The sequence below is a fragment of the Solanum dulcamara genome, chromosome 10 (genome assembly GCF_947179165.1).
Source record: "Solanum dulcamara chromosome 10, daSolDulc1.2, whole genome shotgun sequence".
NCBI lineage: Eukaryota > Viridiplantae > Streptophyta > Magnoliopsida > Solanales > Solanaceae > Solanum > Solanum dulcamara.
This window is the reverse complement of record NC_077246.1, coordinates 157,441-180,018: the sequence shown is the minus strand read 5'-3', so window position 1 is coordinate 180,018 and position 22,578 is coordinate 157,441. Positions and strand designations below refer to the sequence as shown.

Genomic DNA, 22,578 nt, shown 5'->3' with positions numbered 1-22,578 from the left:
GATTTAAATTCATTAGGTAAGAATTAGTGATAAAGAGCGAGACAGTTCAATTAAAATATATATAAAAAAAAAAGCTCTAAACATTACTATTGATCAAGACGAGGTATATAGATTTAGAATGCCCTAATAATTGACCCCTTTAGTACATAATAATCATGGATTCAAATTTAAATATGTTTTTACATATGTATTTATAATTCATTATCAAAAATTATGAATTCAATTAAACTTGCGGTCGCTACATATGCCCTCGACCACAAATCAACTTTATAATAGGAGGATTTGTCAAATTCTTGTCTTTATTTTTATTTTTTTAATTCAGTCCAAGTACTGTAATTGTCATATTCATTTTATCACGACAACAAATATATGGTCCATGTACCATAACAACTTAACACGTACCCACCTTGAATATAGCCTTTTGACTACGATAAAATCATAATTTTAACATTATAATAGATTTAATACTAAAAAAATTAAATTCATAAATTTTGAATGGGCCTCAATTAGGTTTTACACACACCACTAATCAATCTTAGATTGACATGCATGGACTAAAAAACATAAGCTATGTTTTGTCTTTCAAGTTTGAATTTTCATACTTGAGAATTATTATGTATTATTAAGTGGTTATTAATCAAAGTACAAATATTGTTTAGTCATTGTAATACGATAGTAGTCGTGATTTGCTATTGTTTTCTTCATTATTGTTTTTAGTATGATTGTTTTAATTCTTACATTTATTTTACTTAATTATTTTTTAATATGTTTTATTTGAGTCATGTGGATCTATTAGGAACAACCTTTTTCTATCTTTTCAAGATTGGAGCAAGGTTACATTCACTGTACATACTATATATCCACTTTATATCTACTTATAAAATTACACTAAATATGTTATTCGTCGTTATTGAGTTGTACTTACACCTATTTCACATGGCACAAATTAAATACACGTAACATGCAAATCCACATGTAAGAGTGACAATTTCAGTCCATTTAAGTAAAACGAATCCATTTAATCCATATTTATTTAAATGGACCACTCATATTTTTTAAATGGGTAAATATGAATTGACCTATTTCAAAAGCTTATATATATATGGATAAAATAGGTAAAATATGGGTATCCATATAGACCCTTAGATCACCCAAAATATTTAATTGCACTAAAAGTATTTTTTTTATTTTTTTAAAAAAAAATTGGGTGGGGGGCAATTTTTTTTAAAAAAATATTTGGGGGAGGGGGTGGGTAGGGGTTCCAAGTGGGGGTGGGTGGGAGGGGGCCAATTTTTTTTAAAAAAAATTGGATGGGGGGGGTTGGGGTAGGGTGATGTTGGGGGTGCAAAAAATTTAATTTTTTAAAATTTATTTAATTTTAAAAAAAAATTATGGGATGGGTGGAGGTAGGGAGTTCGATAAGGGGATGGGATAGATGGAGAGAGGGTCAAAAGATTATTATTTTTTTAGAAATCATTTTAATTATTTTTATAAAAAAAATTGTGGTGGCGTGGGGTAGGTCGTTCGAGTGGGCGGGGAGGGGAGGTTGGGGTGGGCAAAATTTCTTTTGATTTTTTTTTAAAAAAAATAAGGGGTGATGGAGATAGGGGTTGGGCAAAAAATTTCGTTGGTGCATGGGTTACGAGGGTAGAAGAAAAAATAAATTTCATTTTTGTATGAAAAATTAATTGTTTAAAAATAATAATTTAGGGATGGATTGGTGGTTGTAGGGGTTAGAACATTAGTAATTTTGTTTTAATTTAATATTTTTTGACGTTATAAGATTAAAGTGATTAGAACCATGTTACCCAAATCATATTTGACCAAATTCATATTTACCCATATTTTATATAGGTGGATTGTAATCCAATCCATTTTGGTTCAATCCATATTCAATCCATTCAAATCCGATCTGATCCAATCCAACCATTTGCCACCCCTACCCACATGCATGCGTGTCTATTTTTGCTTTCTCTTAACCCCATACATTATACTGAAAATTGACCACTTAACCAAATCAAGCACTATCTGAGTAACAAACGGATTTAGAGTCGATAAATTCAGAATAAAAAAAAATAAAAAAAAACTTTTAGCATAGGGTGTGTTTCTTCTTTTAATTGGTGGCCACATGTATAAAATGCAAATCCTAATTTGTCAAAAGAGTGAATTATGAATATAAGGTGGATATCACCATCACTTATTTGTTGTTATTAAGGAAATTTGTCAAAGAAAAAACTACTCGAATAAACAGTCTCGATCAAACTAAAAGTATTAAGCATAATAATATTATTTTTATTCTTGAAAATTAATAATTACATTTAGGGAACAATTGCGTGCAAGTAAAAAATATTTATCGGTTTATTCACTACATTTTCATAGTCACGTTACATCACGACATACTATATCCTTTAAAATGATGTGTCTCTTGGTGTGTGGCATTAATATACGACTGAGTCAGAATTAAAAAATTATGAATTTTGTATTTGTCATCAATTCATACTTCATAGTTCGTTTTAGTTATATTTGAGTTCAAAATTTTATATATATATATATATATATATATTCACTACAAACAATTATGAATTATGATTTATGATACATAACTTTTATCGCTAAACAACAAAATATATGTTGCTAATCCTATATTTAATGTATGTAGATGGAAAACAAAGAGTTATCTATAACCAAAAAATGTTAGCAACGTTTACTATGAAATATATGGTGGACTCATTCATTAGGAATTAGAAAGAAGATATTTCTTTCTAAAAAAGGAAGATGAAAGATGGGAAAATCTTGACAAATTAGCGACGAATTTCATAGATAAATCTTTCTCTTTCTTTTTCTTTTTTTTTGGTAGTGATTAATGAATTTTCTAATATAAAAATAGATCTTAATAAAAGTTATTGATTTCTTTGTAAAATATTAAGATTAAGATATAATTATTCTCTTTGAATGGTTGTTAGATTAAAGAAATGACATAATTAGGTAAAAGTTGTGACCTGTCGCAAAATGTTACGACCATTAACTACCTAAAATTAAATAGATGTTTTTATATTATTAATTAAGACTTCGCAAAATTTTCCAAATAACTTGATACTAATAAAAATAATTTAATATGTACATATAAAAACTAAGTTCTTATATATATATATATATATACTTCATATTTCTCTATATATAATATAATTTTTTGACTAAAGATGCTTGACGAGCTATCTGTTATTACATGTGGCTACACCACCATCATATAACACAAGAAATTGATTTATTTATTTTTTTAATAAAAGAACTTAGCCATTATAGTTATTGTTGTTATAAATAATATTTGTTATAAAAAAGTGTGATTTATAATCTTAAAAAAATAAGACTAGCTAGCTACTAATATAATTACAATTATATGTATACTTGACCTAATTTTCCTTTTCAACTTGATGACACCTTCAAGATTCAACCAACATGAGTTGCGGTGCAATAGTGAAACTAATTCATCTTTAATTAGAAATTTTGAATTTAAGCCCTAGGTATAAAAATAATCTTGTTGGGAGCGTCATCCCAAACTCTGCTGTACACGATTCAAATTTAGTCGTGACTCGAATTCGAATTCCAAACACTGGTTGAAAAAAAAAGAAGACACCTCCAAGATTCAATGATAGAAGCAAGAATATTTCTACATCAATTTTATTAGCCTGTCGAAACAGATAAAATAGGTGGTATGTTTCTGTTTGTTTGGTTCAACAAAAAGACAAAAACTCAATAATGCTAGTAATAATATACTCTATCAAATTCATATGATCTCTTTTTCTTTCTTTTTTTAAATTTGTTTCAAAATAATTTTATAAAATTTACAAATATTTACTTCATTTTTAAAAATTTATTCATAATGATGATAAATTATAATTTTTATAATCACACAAATATTTTTAAGATTTCGTATTCGATTAAATAAGTTCACGTAAAATAAATTAAGCATATAATAATCTTGAAAGAATTGAAATACAAAGCATGGACTAGAGAAGAAATATGGGAAGGAAAAGTGGAAACAAATAGTTGATTTGTTAGTTATAATGTCTTCAATAGCTCACATCACATGGTTTTCAATTTTTAAAAAGTATATCCCTAAAAGATTCCATAATAATTCATGAGGGAAATAGTTTCTTTAGATAAGGTTAGGTCATATGTATATATTTTTCGAGTGTAACTAATTATATAAATTGATAGTATAAAATTGTTCTACATCAAGACTGGGAGTTATAATATTAGATTTGGGTTCACCCGAATTCAATAATTTTTATTTATTATTGTATTTGTATTAAAATGGTTATTAATATTCAATTATGAATCTAATAATTAAAACAAGCTATAATCTGATGTTAAGTTCAAAAATATTAATTATGAACTTCAAATTCTGATTCTATTTCTGTTTTACACTATAAGGTCATCTTTATCGGAGGTGAATCCAACATGGTGTGTGTGTGTTTGAGGAACCTATATAGCTTTTACTTAAAATCTATATACGTAGTAAAACATTCTTGAAATATCTACAATTATTTGATTATAAACTCTAATATTATTATATATTAATTGGAAGTTATTATAAAAACTCATAAATTTCAAATATTAGATTCGCTTTGATCTTCACCTTACGTAGTACTACTAGATAACTAGTTTTATTTTAAAGTAATAAATTCACTTTTAATGGATAACTATCTCTAAATATTTTTTGAGCAATCTAATATAAAAAAATACTACATTATCAATGCATTTTTAGTAAATATTGATTTTGTAATCAAGAGGTTGGTTGTCCATTATATTACTTCATCAATTATGGGGAATTTATTTCAAGGAAACATTTATTACAAACTTAAAAGTGTAGAAAATGTCAGTATTAATTAATCAATTCTACAGTGTAGACAGTAATGCAGAGCACATGGTATTCTTGTGGTGGCAAAATAGTACAAACAAATTAAATAATTCCTTTTAATTTCGTCCACAGTTTTATAAACCTCTAGGGTCGGATGGATATCTCTGTTTTTTTAAAGTAGAAATTAGCAAAAAAAATATTTTTTTATAGTTAAACAATAAAATTTATCGCTTAATAATTGACTGATAATAAAAATAGAACTCTAACTATCAAACACATGCATTCCGTCTCAATTTCAAGTTAGTTAAAATCAATTATATATGAATTACTGATGATTATCAATATCATTTTATCATTTAAATTGATCTCAGACTAATATTAAAAACAAAAAACAAGTATTATAATCATTATAATTCTAGTGATATATTATAAATCATTTCATTATAATATAAAGATGCATTGTATGTAGAAAAAAAAAGATGCATTTTATTTCAGTTGAAAAATTATGGAAAACCTCCATGTGAAGCTTTTATTTTACTTCCAATATTCCATTTCAAGAGAGACCTAGAGAAATCCATAGCCAAGATATAGAAAATAAAACAACAGAAAAATACAAATTCAAGAGACTCCAAATTTTTTTTAAAAAACTAAGAATTTAAAGTGGTCAAAACTAGTGAAGGTTGGATCCTAAGGTTTGTAAAAATAAAAATAAAAATGGGGGTAGGAAAGGGGACACGTGGAAATAAAATTATAAGATAGAAAATTAAATTCTTATCGATAAAATTAAAATTCAGGTAATCAACTTGAATCACTAAAAATATACTATTCTTAAAAAGGTATTGTATATTCCACTTTTAGTGGTTACCAAAGAGTTTCCTATACATGGTAGAGATCACTCCTCATTTGAGAGATCATATAATTTAGAAGGGGACGTTAAAATACTGATAAAATTATTTTTGTACGATCTATAAGTTATGAATTTGAATCGTAAAAACAATCATTAATAATACTTATTAGGATAAGTTATTTACATCACACTCTTTCAAGGTACTTTGTGTATCAAACCAGAAATAAATAAAAGAAATTCTTAAAATTTAATGAGTGGACTAAAAGAAATACTTTTGATTAGTAGTTGGGACTATTAGGTCATAGGTGAAAGTTCATATATTTGAAATTCTCCCCTTCGCTCATTTTTACTGATTAAATTTTGACTTGACACATCTTATAAAAAAATAATTATTGGTATAATGAGTTTACCATTTTATCTTTATTAATTGATAGAGTTTTAAATATATTTATTCACTACATTTTTTAAAGACATTAACTCAATATTAATAAATTTAGGTATAATAGAAAAGAAAAAATTATCCTTTCTTGATTTGTCAAAATTGACAAGTAAAAAAGAAAAATCAAATATGAAAATATTTGACAAGTAAATAGGAACGGAGGGAGCATGTGCTAAAATGATACTCCCTCCGTCCCAGATTAGATGAGCATCTTACTAAAAATATTTGTCTCATATTATTTGATCACTTACTAAATCAAGGGAGAATTAATTAAATTTTTCTATTTTACCCCTACAATTAATATGGCCTTTTGAATGTAAACAATTCTCAATACTAGCTATTTTTATATTATATGTATATTACATTGATATAAACAAAGGGCAAAATGATAAAGACTTTTAATGTATTAATAATTTTTTAATTACCGTGTAAATTAGAAGTGTCAATCTAATATGAGATTGAGAGTGTGTACAATTTTTCCCCTTTTTGCCTGTTATTTTTTTATTAATAAAATCAAGTGTGCAATAATCTAGTTGATGTTTATCTAAAGTGAAATTTCAAAGTTGTTTCTTAACCACATGGAAAATATGATTATTTCAGGTTTTCTTTCTATTAGTGATGATTAATTAAGATAAGTATTGACCCTACAATATTAAAAGGATTAGAAAAAGAAAATAAATCCTTGTTTACTATGTCTAACAAGTGCAATTTACCTATTTAGGAAGGCAGCGGGGAGATTAACGATGATGTTATACATCGTATTGAGGTAGGGTGGATGAAATGGAGGCTCGCTTCCGGTGTGTTATGTGACAAGAAGGTGCCACCACAACTTAAGGGCAAGTTTTACAAAGTGGTGGTTAGACTGGCTATGTTATATGGGGCGGAGTATTAGACAGTTAAGGTCTCTCACGTTCAAAAGATGAAAGTGGCCGAGATGAGAATGTTGAAATGGATGTGTGGGCATACAAGGAGCGACAAGATTAGAAATGAGGCTATTCGGGACAAGGTAGAAGTGACCTCGATGGAAGACAAGATGCAGAAAATGCGAATGAGATGGTTTGGGCATGTGAAGAGGAGAGACACAGATGCCCCAGTGCGGAGGTGTGAGAGGTTGGCCATGGATGGTTTCAGAAGAGGTAGGGGTAGGTCGAAGAAATAATTGGGAGAGGTGATTAGACAGGACATGACGCAGTTACAGCTTACCTAGAACATGATCTTAGATAGGAGGGTGTAGAGGACCAATATTAGGGTAGAAGGTTAGTACATAGTCTCGTTATTCTTCCGTATTAGTAGGCGCATTAGCGCACTATAATTTCTTGTACTCTGACTTCTGTTATTATCCTTCTATTACTTTCTGTACTTTGATTACTCTATTTTATCTGTGTCGTTTTCGTTATTTGTGTTATTCGTTATTTGCTTTCCCATATCGCTTTGAACTTCTTAGCCGTATCTGACCTCTTTTTATGCTTCTTTTGAGCCAAGAGTCTCTCGGAAACAGCCGTCCTACCTTGGTAGGAGTAAGGTCTGCATACACTTTACCCTTCTCAGATCCCACGCTGTGGAATTTCATTGGGTTGTTGTTGTTGTCATTGTTTTATTATTTTATGAAGAATATACCATAAAATAAAAAATTTCATATACGATATACGGTTTGTCTATCTTTAAGTATTATCCGTCATATACCAATTGTTATTTACTATATAACAATACTTGTATTTCATTGACGATCTAAGCTTAAAGTACGGACTTCATGTGAATTGAATCCACTCTTTTGTCCTGGTCTCTATTTGTTATAGACATCAAAAATATTTAACACAAGCTATGTAGTATCACATAACATCTAATTCGATGAGTAAGTATTTTTCGACTCGAAAAACGCACAGGGGCAAAATAGTCATTAAAATTCTAAAGAGGCGGTTACTGACTCATTCACTTCAATGATACACCCAGCAAACCTGATTCCAAGCTACTTAATCCACGTGTCCTATTTTGATTGCTTAATTTATCAAGGAAATTTTCATGCAACCCGTAAAAATAGGACACGTTTCAAACAACCAAACAACTCATGTTGGCTGATGAAAAGACAGTATTACCCTTAAACCGACTATAAATTCACCTTCAGTGCCACCATTTTCCAGAAATTGCAGAAACCTAAACAAAGCCGTCTGAGAGTTTTACAAACCCTAGAGAGAGAATTTCTTTTTTTCCAGTTTTTCGTTCCGATTTTGGGAATGCAGAGAGATGAGAGGCAAATCCCTTCTTTCTAATTTCGTTTTAGGAGGCTTTAAGCCCCAAATTTCAGTAGCCGGAGGAGGCCGGAATTGCCATCGGAATTGTCACCGGAAACACGTAGAAGACGGGTGAACTCAAACCCACTCAACCCTCGTTTTCATCTCCGATATAAACCCATTTCTTTTTTCTTAACAAAAACCATATACCCTTTTAGAATTTCCTTCGCCGGCTGCCGGAATTTCCACCGGAAACACGTCGGAGACGAGTGAACCCACCCACCTACCACCATTTCACCTCTTATATAGACCCATCAGTCGTTTTTTTTTCTAAAATCGAACACCCTTTTCGATCTTGCTTCAGAAAAGTTGCTCAAAATCACGATTTGAGTGTTTTCTAATGGCGCCAGAAGAAAAATGTGCTGTTTTGTATGGTAAATATGAGCTCGGACGAATGTTGGGTCAAGGTACTTTTGCTAAAGTTTATCATGCTCGTAACGTGGTAACAGAGGAGAATATAGCAATGAAAGTTGTTGGAAAAGAGAAGGTGATAAAGGTAGGAATGATGGAGCAAATCAAACGAGAAATCTCCGTCATGAAAATGGTGAAACACCCAAACATTGTCGAGCTACATGAAGTTATGGCAAGCAAAACGAAGATTTACTTCGCTATGGAGTTCGTTAAAGGTGGTGAATTGTTCGAAAAAGTAGCTAAAGGGAAGCTTAGAGAAGATAATGCACGCGGCTATTTCCAGCAATTGATTTCTGCAATTGATTTTTGTCATAGCCGTGGTGTTTATCACCGGGATTTAAAGCCTGAGAATTTGTTGTTAGATGAAGAAGGTAATCTTAAGGTAACTGATTTTGGGCTTAGCGCGTTTTCGGATCATTTAAGGCAAGATGGTTTGTTGCATACAACTTGTGGCACCCCTGCATATGTTGCCCCTGAAGTAATTGGTAATCATGGATATGATGGTGCAACATCAGATATTTGGTCATGTGGGGTAATTCTTTATGTGCTTTTAGCTGGTTTTTTACCATTTCAAGATGATAATATTATGGTTATGTATAAGAAAATTCACAAGGGTGATTTTAAGTGTCCACCTTGGATTTCATCTGATGCAAGAAAGTTGATAACAAAGATGTTGGATCCGAATCCGAGTACAAGGATTACTGCTTCAAAGATTATGGAGTCTAATTGGTTCAAAAAGTCTGTGCCAAAGACTTTGAGGACTAAGGAGGAGGAACAATTTGCTTTAGGGGATGAAAATTGTGTAGGAAAGGCGAAAAAGATTGAGTCTTTAAATGCTTTTCATATCATTTCTTTATCAGAGGGGTTCGATTTGTCTCCGTTGTTTGAGGAAAAGAAGAAGAAGGAGAAAGAGCAGTTGAGATTTGCAACAACAAAGCCAGCAAGCAGTGTGATTTCGAAGCTTGAGGAAGTGGCGAGAACGTCGAAATTCAGCGTAAAGAGGAGTGATTCTAGTGTTAGATTGCAGGGACAAGAAAGTGGGAGGAAAGGGAAATTAGGAATTTCTGCTGATATATTTGCTGTGACTCCTTCATTTCTGGTTGTGGAGGTGAAAAAAGCTAGTGGTGACACATTGGAATATAATCAATTCTGCAGCAAAGAGCTTAGGCCAGCACTCAAGGACATTGTTTGGAAATCAGCACCTGAGAATCCAACACTTGCGTGAGTTATAATAAAATCTACTATATTATATTCATGTGTTAGAGAGATTGAATTTGCTTGATTTTGTTCTTGTTCTTGGTGTTTAGATGTGTTCTTGAAATTGAGACTGAATCTGTGAAGTATGTTTCTTGAATTCATGTGTTAGAGTGATTGAATTGTTTAGTTTTGTTCCTGTTCTTGTTCTTAGATGTATTCTTGAAATTGAGACTGAATCTGAGGTATGTCTCTTGAATTCATGTGTTAAAGAGGATTGAGTTTGTTTAGTTTTATTCTTGTTGTAGAAAGCTGAGCAGGAGTGCCAAATCACTATAGTATCTTCATCCTTGCACCCCCATATGCTATTGTATATTGACTTGGGGCCTATTTATGCTTTTATTATACACATGGGAGGGTAGTACCTTTTCTTATCAATTCACCTTCATTACAAAAAATAGTCAAATTTGGTGACAACTATTTTGGTGCTTACCTTCGGTGGGGCCTTCGACTGTAGTGAAGGCGTAACAAGATAGCCGTATGTAAACTTGTGGCTGGATTGAATCCTTCGCAATGAAAAGGTATTCTTCCCCCAACTTTCTATGTATTCTTGAGATTGGGACTGAATCTCTAAAGTATGTCTCTAGAACTCATGTGTTAAGAGGATTGAATTTGTTTAGTTTTGTTCTTGTTCTTGTTAGATGTCTCTTGAATTGAACCAATCTTCTATTTTTAGATGAATTTATATGAAAAGGTACACTTGAATACAACAACAATAAAAACACGGCCGGCTCAGTCAATCTGAATCCACAGATATATCTCCATTAAAGGAAAATGTTATTTGCCTGTCATTTTGCGCTGGTAAAGATTCTTTTCGGGGAACAGACAAGAAGTAATTTACCCTTTACACAAATCCACGTCACTTTTATGGCATTTTGAGGTCACGAAAATGGAATTTCGTGAACATTTTGTGAATATTTTGTAAATATGCCTATCTAAAACTTTTTGATTCCAAAAGTCCGTTCACCAAAATATTCATGGGTGAGTTGCTCTAAATGCTAAAAAATGGTTTAGATCATGGCGAAGCTACACGTTCTGCTAACCAAGTCATTACGGAGGATCCTATAAATTTTTGCAAAAGAAAGCTTGAAAATTGATTGATCAAAAAATTTATGGGCTAACACACAAGAAAAATTAAGAAAATCGGTGATCCTAAATGCTAAAAAAATGTTGTGTCATGGTGAGGCTACACATACTATTATCATAGGTCATTACGAAGGGTCATGTAAATTTTATGCAAAAAAATGTTCAAACACCAGTTTACCAAAAAATTCATTAACTAATGAAAAATTGAGAAAATCGTCCAATTCCTATTGAGTGGCTCATACATACTAAAAAATAGTGTGGATCATGATGAGGCTGCACAAACTGTTGCCCCAAGTCATTATAGAGGTTCTTGTAACGTTTTTGAAAAAAAAAATGCATCAAATCTAGTCCATCAAAAAATTCATGGGCTAACATACATGAAAAACTGAGAAAATTGCATAATTCCTTTAAAGTGACCCTAAATGCTAAAAAATAGCGTGGATAATGATGATGCTACACATACTACTACCATATATCATCACGGATGGTCCGGTAATGTTTTTGCAAACAAAATGCTTGAAATTTATTTCACAAAAAAATTCATGGGCTAACACACATCAAAAACTAAGAAAATTGTCTAATTCATGTTGAATGACCCTTAAAATGCTAAAAACAATAGCGTGGATCATGCTGATGCTACACGTACTGCTAACCCAGATCATTAGGGAAAGTCTTGTAAAGTTTTTGCAAAAAAATACTTGAAAGACAGTTCACCAAAAAATTTATGAGCTAACACACACAAAATGAGAAAATCCATTAATTCAGCTTGTATGCCCGTAAATGCAGTGAATAAGCCATGGATCGTGTCGATGCTACATGTACTGCTCCCCCGGATACTATTGGAAGTTTCCATAAAGAGTTCCAAATTTTTTTGATCGAAAGTAATATCACCAAAATATTTATACGCTAACACATATAAAAAATGAAAAAATCGCCTAATTTCGCTTGTGCCCCCCTAAATGCTATGAACAAGCCGTAGATCGAGCCGACGCTATACGAACTGCTCCCACGGGTACTTGCGGAGTGTCTTATAAATGTTTCAAAAAAAATTAATCGAAAGTCATATCACCAAAATATTAATGAGCTAACACACACGAAAAATTAGAAAATTACTTAATTCCGCTACATGTACATGTCGGGGCTAACATGTACTACTCCCTCAGACACTAACGGAGGGTCCAATAAAGGTTTCAGAAAAAAAATTAATCGAAAGTCATATCACCAAATTATTCATTTGGTAACACACACGAAAAATAAGAAATCGCTTAATTCCACTTGTGCGACTCCTAAATGCTATGAATATGTCATGGATCGTGACAAGACTACATATATTTTCTTGAATACTTACGAAAGGTCCCATAAAGGTTTCAGGAAAAAATTGACTAAAAGTCATATCACAAAAATATTCATGGCTATCACACAAGGAAAATGAGAAAAATCACTTAATTCTGCTTGTGTAGTCCTTAAATGCTATGAATGTGCTGTGGATCATGCCGATGCTACACATACTACTCTATTGGGTTTGAAAAAAATTATCCGAAAGCTATATCACCAAAATATAAATAGGCTAACACAACAAAAAATTAAAAATATGCCTAATTTCGTTTGTGTTGCCCCAAAATGCTATGAAGGTACAGTAAATCATGCCGAAGCTATACATTGATCCCCCGAATACTTACGGCAGGTCTCATAAAGTTTTGAAAAAAATTATTGACCAAAATTCAATTCACCAAAATATTAATTGGCTAACACACACGAAAAATGAGAAAATTGCCTTATTTTGCTTGTGCGGTCCCTAAATATCGTGGATCGTGCCGATGTTACACGTACTGATCCCCCAGATACTTATAGAGGGTCCCATAAAAGTTTTGGAGAAAAATTAATCGAAAGCTAGTTCACCAAAATTTTAATTAGATAACACACACAAAAAAATCCGTGGGCTAATATACATGAAAAAGTGGCAAAATTGTCTTATTTCTATTGCGTCGCTTCTAAAATGCTCATAAACATCGTAGAAGCGCATCTGGGGCTACAAGAGTCGTTTCTCAGATCGTTATGGACGCTACTAAAGAATAATCCAAGAAAATTTGACCTGGACCCTGCCACCTAAAAATCTGTTGGCTAACACGCACGAAAAACTGATAAAATTGCCTAATTCATTTTGCATCGCCCTATAAATGCTCCTAAACGCCGTAGAAGGGCCGTTGGGGCTACAGTAGTTGTTATACAGGTCATTACGGATGCTACTAAACAAGAATACAAGAAAATTTGATCCGAACCTTAGCACCTAAAAAGTGCGCGGGCTAACACACGAAAAACTGACAAAATCATCTTATTCCTATTGCATCGCCCCTAAAATGCTTCTAAACACTGTAGAACTATCGCAGGGGCTACTAAAGTCAATCTCCAGGTAATTACCGATTCTACTAATGAAGAATTCAAGAAAATTCGATCCGTACCCTCGACACCAAAAAAATTTGTGGGCTACACACATAAAAAACTGGCAAAATCGCCGAATTCATGTTGTGTCGCCCCGTAAATGCTCCTAAACACCGTAGAAGCATCGTTTAGAGTCGTTCCCCAAGTCGTTATGGACACTACTGAAGAAGAATACAAGAAAATTTGACCAAAACCTCAGCACCCAAAAAATCTGTAGGCTAACACACACGAAAAACCGATAAAATATCTTTATTCCTATTGTGTCGCCCCTAAAATGTTTCTAAACGCCATAGAACTTCTGCCAGGGCTACTGGAGTAATTTTTCAAGTCGTTATATACGCTACTAAAGAAGACTTCAGGAAAATTTGACCCGAACTTCGGCACCTAAAAAATTCATAAGCTAACACACACGAAAAAATGACAAAATTGCCTAATTCCTGTTGCGTCTCCTCGTAAATGCTCCTACAAACCGTAGAAGCGCCATCGGGACTACTAGAGTTGTTTTCCATGTCGTTACTGATGTTACTAAAGAAGAAATCAAGAAAATTTGACCCGGACCCCCGGCACCTAAAAAATCAATGGGCTAACATAGACGAAAAACTAGCAAAATCGCCTAATTCATGTTGTCTCGCTCTAAAATGCTCCTAAACGCCATATAAGCACCATCGGGGCTACTGAAGTCGTTCCCAGGTCGTTACGCACGCTACTGAAGAAGAATTCAAGAAAATTTGACCCAGACCCCCGACACCCAAAACATCCGTAGACTAACATATACAAAAAATTGACAAAATCGCCTAATTCCTATTATGTCACCCCTAAAATGTTCCTAAACATCGTAGAAGCCTCGGGGTTAGTGGAGTTGTTCTCTAAGTCGTTACGGACGCTATTAAAGTAAAATCCAAGAAAATTCAATTCGTACCTCTAGAACCTAGAAATCCGTAGGCTAACATACACGAAAACTGGAAAAATCGTTAATTCCTGTTGCATCACACCATAAATGCTCCTAAACACCGTAGAAGCGCTGTCGGAGCTATTAGAATCGTTCCCCATGTCGTTACGGATTCTACTAAAGAAGAATCTAAGAAAATTTGACCCGGACCCCCTACACCTAAAATATTTGTGGGCTAACACGCAAGAAAAGCAGGCAAAATCGCCCAATTCCTCTTGCGACGCACCTAAAATGCTCCTAAATATAGAAGTGTCGCTGAGGCTACTGAAGACGTTCCCATGTCATTACAATGCTACAAAAGAAGAAACTATGAAAAATAGACCCAGACCCCCGGCACCTAAAAAATACACAGGCTAACGTACACGAAAAACTGGCAAAGTCATCTAATTCCTATTGAGACACACCTAACATGCTCCTAATTGTTGTAGAAGCACCGTCAGGGCTACAAGAGTCGTTCCTCGGGTCGTTACGGACCCTTCTAAAGAAGAATCCAAAAAAATTTGAACCGGACTCCCGGCCCTTAAAAAATTTATGGCCAACATACGAAAAATTGGCAAAATCGCCTAATTCCTATTGAGTCGCCTCTAAAATGCTCCTAAACAACGTAGAAGCACTGCTGGGGCTACTGGAAACATTTCTTTGGTCGTTATGGACGATATTAAAGTAGAATCCAAGAAAATATGGCCCGAACCCCCGACGCCGAAAAAATTCGTGTGCTAACACAAATGAAAAGCTAGAAAAATTATCTAATTCGTGTTGATCGCCCCTAAAATGCTTTTAAAAATCGTAGAAGTGCCACCGGCTCTACTGGAATTGTTCACAGGTTGTTTTGAACCCTACTAAAAAAAGAATTCAAAAAAATTTCGACCATGACCCCCTGCAACTAAACAATCTGTGGGTTAAAACAAACGAAAAACTTGTAAAATCACCTAATTCCTGTTGCGTCGCCCTTAAATGTTCCTAAAAGCCGTAGAATTGTCGTCGGGGCTACAAGAGTCGTTCCGCAGGTCGTTACAAACACTACTAAAGGAAAATCCAAGAAAAGTTCGACCCCAACCCCGTGCACCTAAAAATTCATTGCTAACATACGTGAAAAACTGATAATATTACCTAATTTCTGTTGCGTCGCCGAAAAATTCTCCTAAAAACCATAGAAGCGCCGCCAGGGCTACTAGAGTCATTTTCCATGTCGTTACGGACGTTAATAAAGAAAAATCCAAGAAAACTCGATCCAGACCCTCGACACATAAAAAATTCATAGGCTAACACAGACAAAAAATTAAAAAATCTTTTAATTCTTATTGCGCTGCCCTAAAATACTACTAAACGTCGTAGAAGCGTCGTCGAGGCTACTGGAGTCGTTCCCCAGGTCATTACGGACACTACTAAAGAAGAATTCAAGAAAATTTTGACCCGAACCCCCGACATGTAAAAAATCGATAGTCTAACACATGAAAAACTAGCAAAATAGCCTTATTCCTGTTACGTCGTCCCTAAAATATTCCTAAACGTCGTAGAACTACCTCCAAGGCTACATAAGTCATTCCCCAAGTCATTGCAGACAGTACTAAAGATGAATCCAATAAAATTCGAATCGGACACCTGACACCTAAAACATCTATTGGCTAACACACATGGAAAACTAACAAAATCGCCTAATTCCTATTGCGTCACCCCTAAAATGCTCATAAACACCATAGAAGCATCTCCGGGACTGCTGGAGTAGTTACCTAGGTCGTTACGGATACTACTAAAAAAGAATCCATGAAAATCCAATCTGGACCCTCGGCACCTAAAACATCTGTTGGCTAACACACACGGAAAACTAACAAAATCGCCTAATTCCTATTGCGTCGCCCCTAAAATGCTCATAAACATTGTAGAATCACCGTCGGGGCTGTTGGAGTCGTTATCCAGATCGTTATGGACGCTATTAAAGAAGAATCCATGAAAATTCGATATGGACCCCCACACTTAAATAATCCATTGGCTAACACACACGAAAAAACTAGAAAAATCGCCTAATTTCTATTTCGTCGCTTCTAAAATGCATCAAATGTCGTAGAAGTGCTATCGGGGCTACTGGAGTCGTTCACCAGGTCGTTAAAAACACAACTAGAGACGAATCTGAGAAAATTCAACTCGGACACCCGGCACCTAAAATATCCGTAGGCTAACACATATGAAAAACTAAGAAAAATTGTTTAATTCTTGTTGCGTCACCGCTAAAATGCTCATAAACGCCGTAAAAGCACCGTGGGGGCTGCTGCAATCGTTACTCAAGTCGTTAAGGACGCTACTAAATAAGAATCCATGAAATTTTGACCCGAACCCCTGACACCTAAAATATCCATGAATTAATACACACAAAAATCTGAAAAAATTGCCTAATTCCATTTTCGTCGCCCCTAAAATGCTCTTAAACATCGTAGAATCGCCACCGGGGCTACTGGAGTCATTTTTCAAGTGGTTATGAACACTAATAAAGATGCATTTAATAGAATTTGACTCGGACATCCGGCATTTAAAATATCCATGGGCTAACACATACGAAAAATTAGGAAAATCACATAATTTCTGTTGTGTCGCCGCTAAAATGCTCATAAACACCGTAGGAGCACCGCCTCGGCTACTAGAGTCGTTAATCAAGTCGTTACAGATGCTACTAAAGAAAAATCCAATAAAATTCAATCCGGACCTCGACACATAAGAAATTCGTGGGTTGACACACGAAAAACTAACAAAATCGCCTTATTCCACTTGCATCACACCTAAAATGCTCCTAATGCCGTAGAAGCGTCGCCGAGTTGTTGAAGTCGTTCCCAGGTCATTACAGACGCTATTAAAGAAGAATCCAAGAATATTCAACCCAGACCCCCTTCACCTAAAAATTTTGTGGGCTAACACACACGAAAAACTGAAAAATCGCCTAATTCCTGTTGCGTCGCCCTTAAAATGCTCCTAAACGCCGTATAGGCGCCACCGGAGCTACTGGAGTCGTTATCCAGGTCGTTACAGACTATACTAAAGAAGAATCCAAGAAAATTCGGCTCGAACACCAGACAGCTAAACAATCTGTGAACTAACACAAACGAAAAACCGGTAAAATCGACTAATTTCTATTGCGTCGCCCCTAAAATGTTCCTAAACACTGTAGAAGCGTCGCCGGGGCAGCAAGAGTGGTCCCCAGGTCGTTACGGACGCTACTAAAGAAGAATTAAAAAAAATTAGACCCAGACCCTAGGCACCTAAACAATCTAGGGGCTAACACATACGAAAAATTGACGAAATTGTCTAATTATTGTTGCGTCGCCCCTAAAATGCTCCTAAACATCATAGAAGCACCGCCAGGACTACATGAGTGGTTCCCCAGGTCGTTACAAACGCTACTAAAGAAGAATTCAAGAAAATTCGATCCAGACCCCCGACACCTAATAAATGTATGCGCTAACTCACACGAAAAATTTGAAAAAATGCCTAATTCCTGTTTTGCCCCCTTAAAATGCTTTTAAATGCCGTAGAAGCCCCGCCGAGGCTACTGGAGTCGTTCCCCAAGTCGTTACGCATTCTACGAATGCATAATCCAAAAAATTTGACCAGAACACCCTGCACCAAAAAAATTCATGAGTTAACACACACGAAAACTGGCAAAATCGCCTAATTCTTGTTGCATCGACCTTAAAATGATCCTAAACGCCGTAGAAACGCCACCAGTGTTGCTGGAGTCCTTCCCCAGGTTGTTACAGACATTATTAAAAGAGAATCTAAAAAATTAATAAAATAGCCTAATTCTAGTTGCGTCGCCCCTAAAATGCTCCTAAACATCGTAGAAACGCCGTCGGGGATACTAGAGTCGTTCCCAATGTCGTTATAGACGCTACTAAATAATAGTCCAATTAAATTCGACCCGTACACCCGGCACCTAAAAAATTCATAGGTTGACACACATGAAAAATTGGCAAAAATCGCCTAATTCCTGTTGCATCGGCCCTAAAATACTCCTACGCACTATAGAAGCGCCTCTGAGGTTACTGGAGTCTTTTTCCAGGTCGTTACGGACTCTACTAAAGAAGAATCCAAAAAAATTTGACCCGAACCCCGAGCACTTAAAAAATCTGTGGGCTAACACATGAAAAACTAGCAAAATCACCTAATTCTTGTTGCGTCGCTGTAAAAGCGCCACTGGGGCTACTGGAGTTGTTATCCAGGTCGTTACGGATGCTACTAAAAAATAATCTAATAAAATTCTACCCAGACCACCGGCACCTATAAAATCTACAGGCCAACACACACGAAAAAGTAGTAAAATCGCCTAATTCCTATTGCGTCGCCCCTAAAATGCTTCTAAACGTTGTAGAAGCGTCATCGGGGCTACTAGACTTTTTCAGTTCGTTACGGATGCTACTAAAGAAGAATCAATGAGAATTCGATACGGACACTCGACATTTAAAAAATATGTGGGCTAACACACACAAAAAACTAGAAAAATCGCCTAGTTCATGTTGTGTCGCCCCTAAAATAATCCTAAACACCGTGGAAGCGCCACCAGAGCTGTTGGAGTCGTTACCCAGGTCGTTATGGATGCTACTAAATAAAAATCCAAGAAAATTCGATCTGAACCCCTTTCACCTAAAAATTTTGGTCCTAACACATACGAAAAATCAACAAAATTGCTTAATTCCTGTTTTGTCACCCTAAAATTCTCCTAAATGCCCTAGACGTGCCGGGGCTACTAGAGTCGTTTCTTAGGTCGTTATGAATTCTACTAAAGAAGAACCCAAATTTTTTTTACCCGAACCCCATCTCCTAAAACATCCGTGGGGGCTAATTCACGGAAAACTAGCAAAATCAAGTAATTTCTATTGTGTGGCACCTAAAATGCTTCTAAACACCGTAGAAGCATCGCCGGGGCTGCTAGAGTCATTACCAAGGTTGTTACGAACGCTATTAAAAAAGAATCCAAGAAAATTCGACCTCGACTCTCGACATCTAAAAAATCTATCGGCTAACTTATACGAAATACTGGCAAAATCACTTAATTTCTATTGCGTCTCTCCTAAAATGATCCTAAACGCCGTAGAAGTGCCATTAGGGCTGCTGGAGTTCTTTCCATGGTCGTTACAGACGCTACTAAAGAATAATCCAAAAATTGAATCTGAACACTTGGCATCTAAAAAATCTGTGGGTTAACCCACACAAAAAACTTACAAAATCGCCTAATTCCTATTGCGTTGCCCCTAAAATGCTCTTAAACACCTTAGAAGTGATGTCGGGGCCGCTGGAGTCTTTTCCAAGTCGTTACAGATGCTACTAAAGAAAATTCGACCCAGACCTTCGGCACCTAAAAAATTCGTAGGCTAACACACACGAAAAATTAGCAAAATTGTCTAATCCCTGTTGTGTCGCCCCTAAAATGCTCTTGAACGTCGTAGAAGTGCCACCAGGGCTACTGGAGTCGTTCCATCGATCGTTACGAACATTTATAAAATCGAATCCAAGAAAATTCGATTCGAATCTCTGGCACAATCTGCGACGCAATTATAACATTTACGGGCTGCACAAGGGTAATTAGGAAATTTCATCATTTCTTCGTGTATTACCCTAGTTCAATACGAAGGGTCCCATAATATTTTTGCATAAATAATTTTTGAAAATCAAATCACCAAAAAATTAATGGGCTAGCACATGGAAAATTATGAATGCTAAAAAAATAGCGTGAATAATGAATAGGCTACACATACTGTTACCCCAAGTCTTATAGAGAGTCCTATAAATTTTTTGCAAAAAAAATATCCGAAAGCTTATTAGCAAAAAATTTATAGACTAACACACGAAAAATTGAGAAAATCACCTAATTCTTAATGAGTGACCCCTAAATGCTAAAACAATGGCGTGGATCACGCCGAGGCTACACGTACTGCTACCCAGTTCATTACGAAGTGTTCTGTAAAACCAAATAAAAAAATGCACAAAAGCCAGTTCAACAAAAAATAATGGGTTAATACATACGAAAAACTTAAACAGTCGCTTTATTCCTTTTGAGTGGTCCATAGATATGGATCATAGCGAGACTACACGTTCTATTACCCTAGGATAGTACGGAGGATTTTGTAAAAATTTTGTAAAAGAAATGCCCGAAAGCCAGTTTATCAAAAATTAATGGGGCAAACACACAAAAAAACTGAGAAAATCACTTATTTTCTATTCAGTGGCCTTTAATTCGTTGTTCATGCTTACAATCACATGAACCCTAGTTGAGTATTTATAAGCTTTACTATGAATAGTATTGAGTTGAAGAAGGATTTAAATTTCAGATCTTAAGCGAGAAAGGAGTTTTGAGCATGATATATTACTTGAGTTGGAAAGTCTTTCTTACACTGATTTTGAAGATGATCCTTATAAAGTTTAATGAGTTAGATTATTACGCTTTTATTTATCTTGAGATTGAGCAATCAAAAGCTATATTTTGATACATTTACTGAGTTTGAGAAATATAACTATTTTAAAGAGAATGTAGTGAGTTTGAGAAGAGTTGAGTTAAATTGAGTAAAGTCCAACGAGACTAAATGAGTTATATCTTCAATATTTTTCACTCACATGAGTATATGAGCATAATATATGATTTAAGGAGTAATATTGAGCACCGATTTGGGTAAGAGTTTAGATAAATCAAACCTTATAAACTACGTAGCCAGCGTAGTATAGGATCTGTTATTGGTTCAGACAATTCCTCGCTTCAGTCCCTAATACAGACATTTATTGAATCAATAAGATGACTTTACGTCCCTTACCCCCAGAGGTATTGAAAGGCTCTGGCAGGGAGAGCAGTTCATTGTATCATCATGATGCTCATAGTGATGGTTGTCCATTAGAGACACTCCCCAAAGAGTAAACATTATTGTAAAACTGAGTTACATTCAATTACTTATATTTTGTATAGCATTAACTTGATTTATTTGCATGCTTTATTTCTAGTTGAGATATTTCAATATTCATTCCCTTGAGTATTGTTTGAGTACATTTCTTTTTAGCTATTTTATATATTGTACATTTCATGTACTGACGTCTTTTGACGTTGCATCAATTTATGATGCAGATACATGTGTTAGAAATCCTCAACATGCGCATCATCGAAGATCATCTTTCATCCAACTTTTGGTGAGGCCTCCTTACTTTTGAAGGGACTCTTTTTAGTTTCATTATTTTCGGTCTTTGTTATTAGTTCTTGAGGTAGCCGTGAGCCTATCCCGGTACTCATGTATAGTTTTAGAGGCTTGATAGACAGAGTCGAGAATTAGTCCAATATTACATTTCTTATATTTTAAACAGTGAGTTATCATATTTAAAGACTTATTTTCAGAGGTGCTTGATTTTACTTTAATTTACTTTAAATGCTCACTCATTTTGATTTTCTTCTATTGAGTTAAGTCTTTCGTTGAGAAATTAGTCAGGCCAAGAAATCGCTAGGAAACCAACAATGGTTTGTGAGTGTCAGCCGTGCCTAGAGTGTAAACTCAGGGCGTGACAGTGGATTTCAATAAAAGCTATAAATATCCTTTACTAGGTAATTACAGATGGTCACACCAAATTTGAAGAAAAAAGTTTCGAACAGGCACATTTACAAATATGCATAGGCTAATGCTTACAAAAAACTAAGAAATATACCAAATTCCAGTTTCATGATTCCTTAACACCAAAAAGTAGCATGAATTTCTATAAAAGCTATAAATATCATTCCTTAGGTACATACGGATGATCCTACCACATTTGAAGAAAAAAAGTTCCAAACAAGCATATTTACAGAATATTCATAGGCTAATCCTCACGAAAAACTGTGAAAAAACATCAAGTTCCTATTTTGTAACCTCTAAACACCAAAAAAGGGCATGAATTTCTATAATAGCTAAAAATATCATTCACTAGGTAATTACGGATATGTCCTACCAAATTTGGAGGACAAAGTTTCGGACTGGCATATTTACAGAATAGTCACAGGCTGATGCT

The 22,578-nt window shown here is 34.6% G+C and overlaps 1 protein-coding gene across 2 annotated transcripts; it reads left to right on the top strand.

Moving 5' to 3' along the window:
* The first annotated feature begins 8,276 nt into the window (after nt 1–8,276).
* Nucleotides 8,277–21,698, top strand: LOC129870220 (CBL-interacting serine/threonine-protein kinase 6-like). Of its 2 annotated transcripts, none has more exons than XM_055944906.1 (2): nt 8,277–10,067; nt 21,671–21,698. In XM_055944906.1, exons 1-2 carry the CDS (start codon nt 8,776–8,778, stop codon nt 21,681–21,683), a joined length of 1,305 nt encoding a protein of 434 aa, XP_055800881.1. In that variant the 5' UTR covers nt 8,277–8,775; the 3' UTR covers nt 21,684–21,698. The 2 variants fall into 2 exon arrangements, with proteins under 2 accessions (XP_055800881.1, XP_055800880.1); XM_055944905.1 differs by lacking the exon at nt 21,671–21,698 and adding an exon at nt 10,349–10,775.
* Nucleotides 21,699–22,578: the final 880 nt, after the last annotated feature.

What these genes read in the sequence shown, in the direction of transcription:
- LOC129870220 (XM_055944905.1), top strand. Translation starts at nt 8,776, where the DNA reads ATGGCGCCAGAAGAAAAATGTGCTGTTTTGTATGGTAAATATGAGCTC. An exon ending in CCTGAGAATCCAACACTTGC is followed by an intron (nt 10,068 to 10,348) that starts GTGAGTTATAAT and finishes TTCTTGTTGTAG; the next exon opens with AAAGCTGAGCAGGAGTGCCA.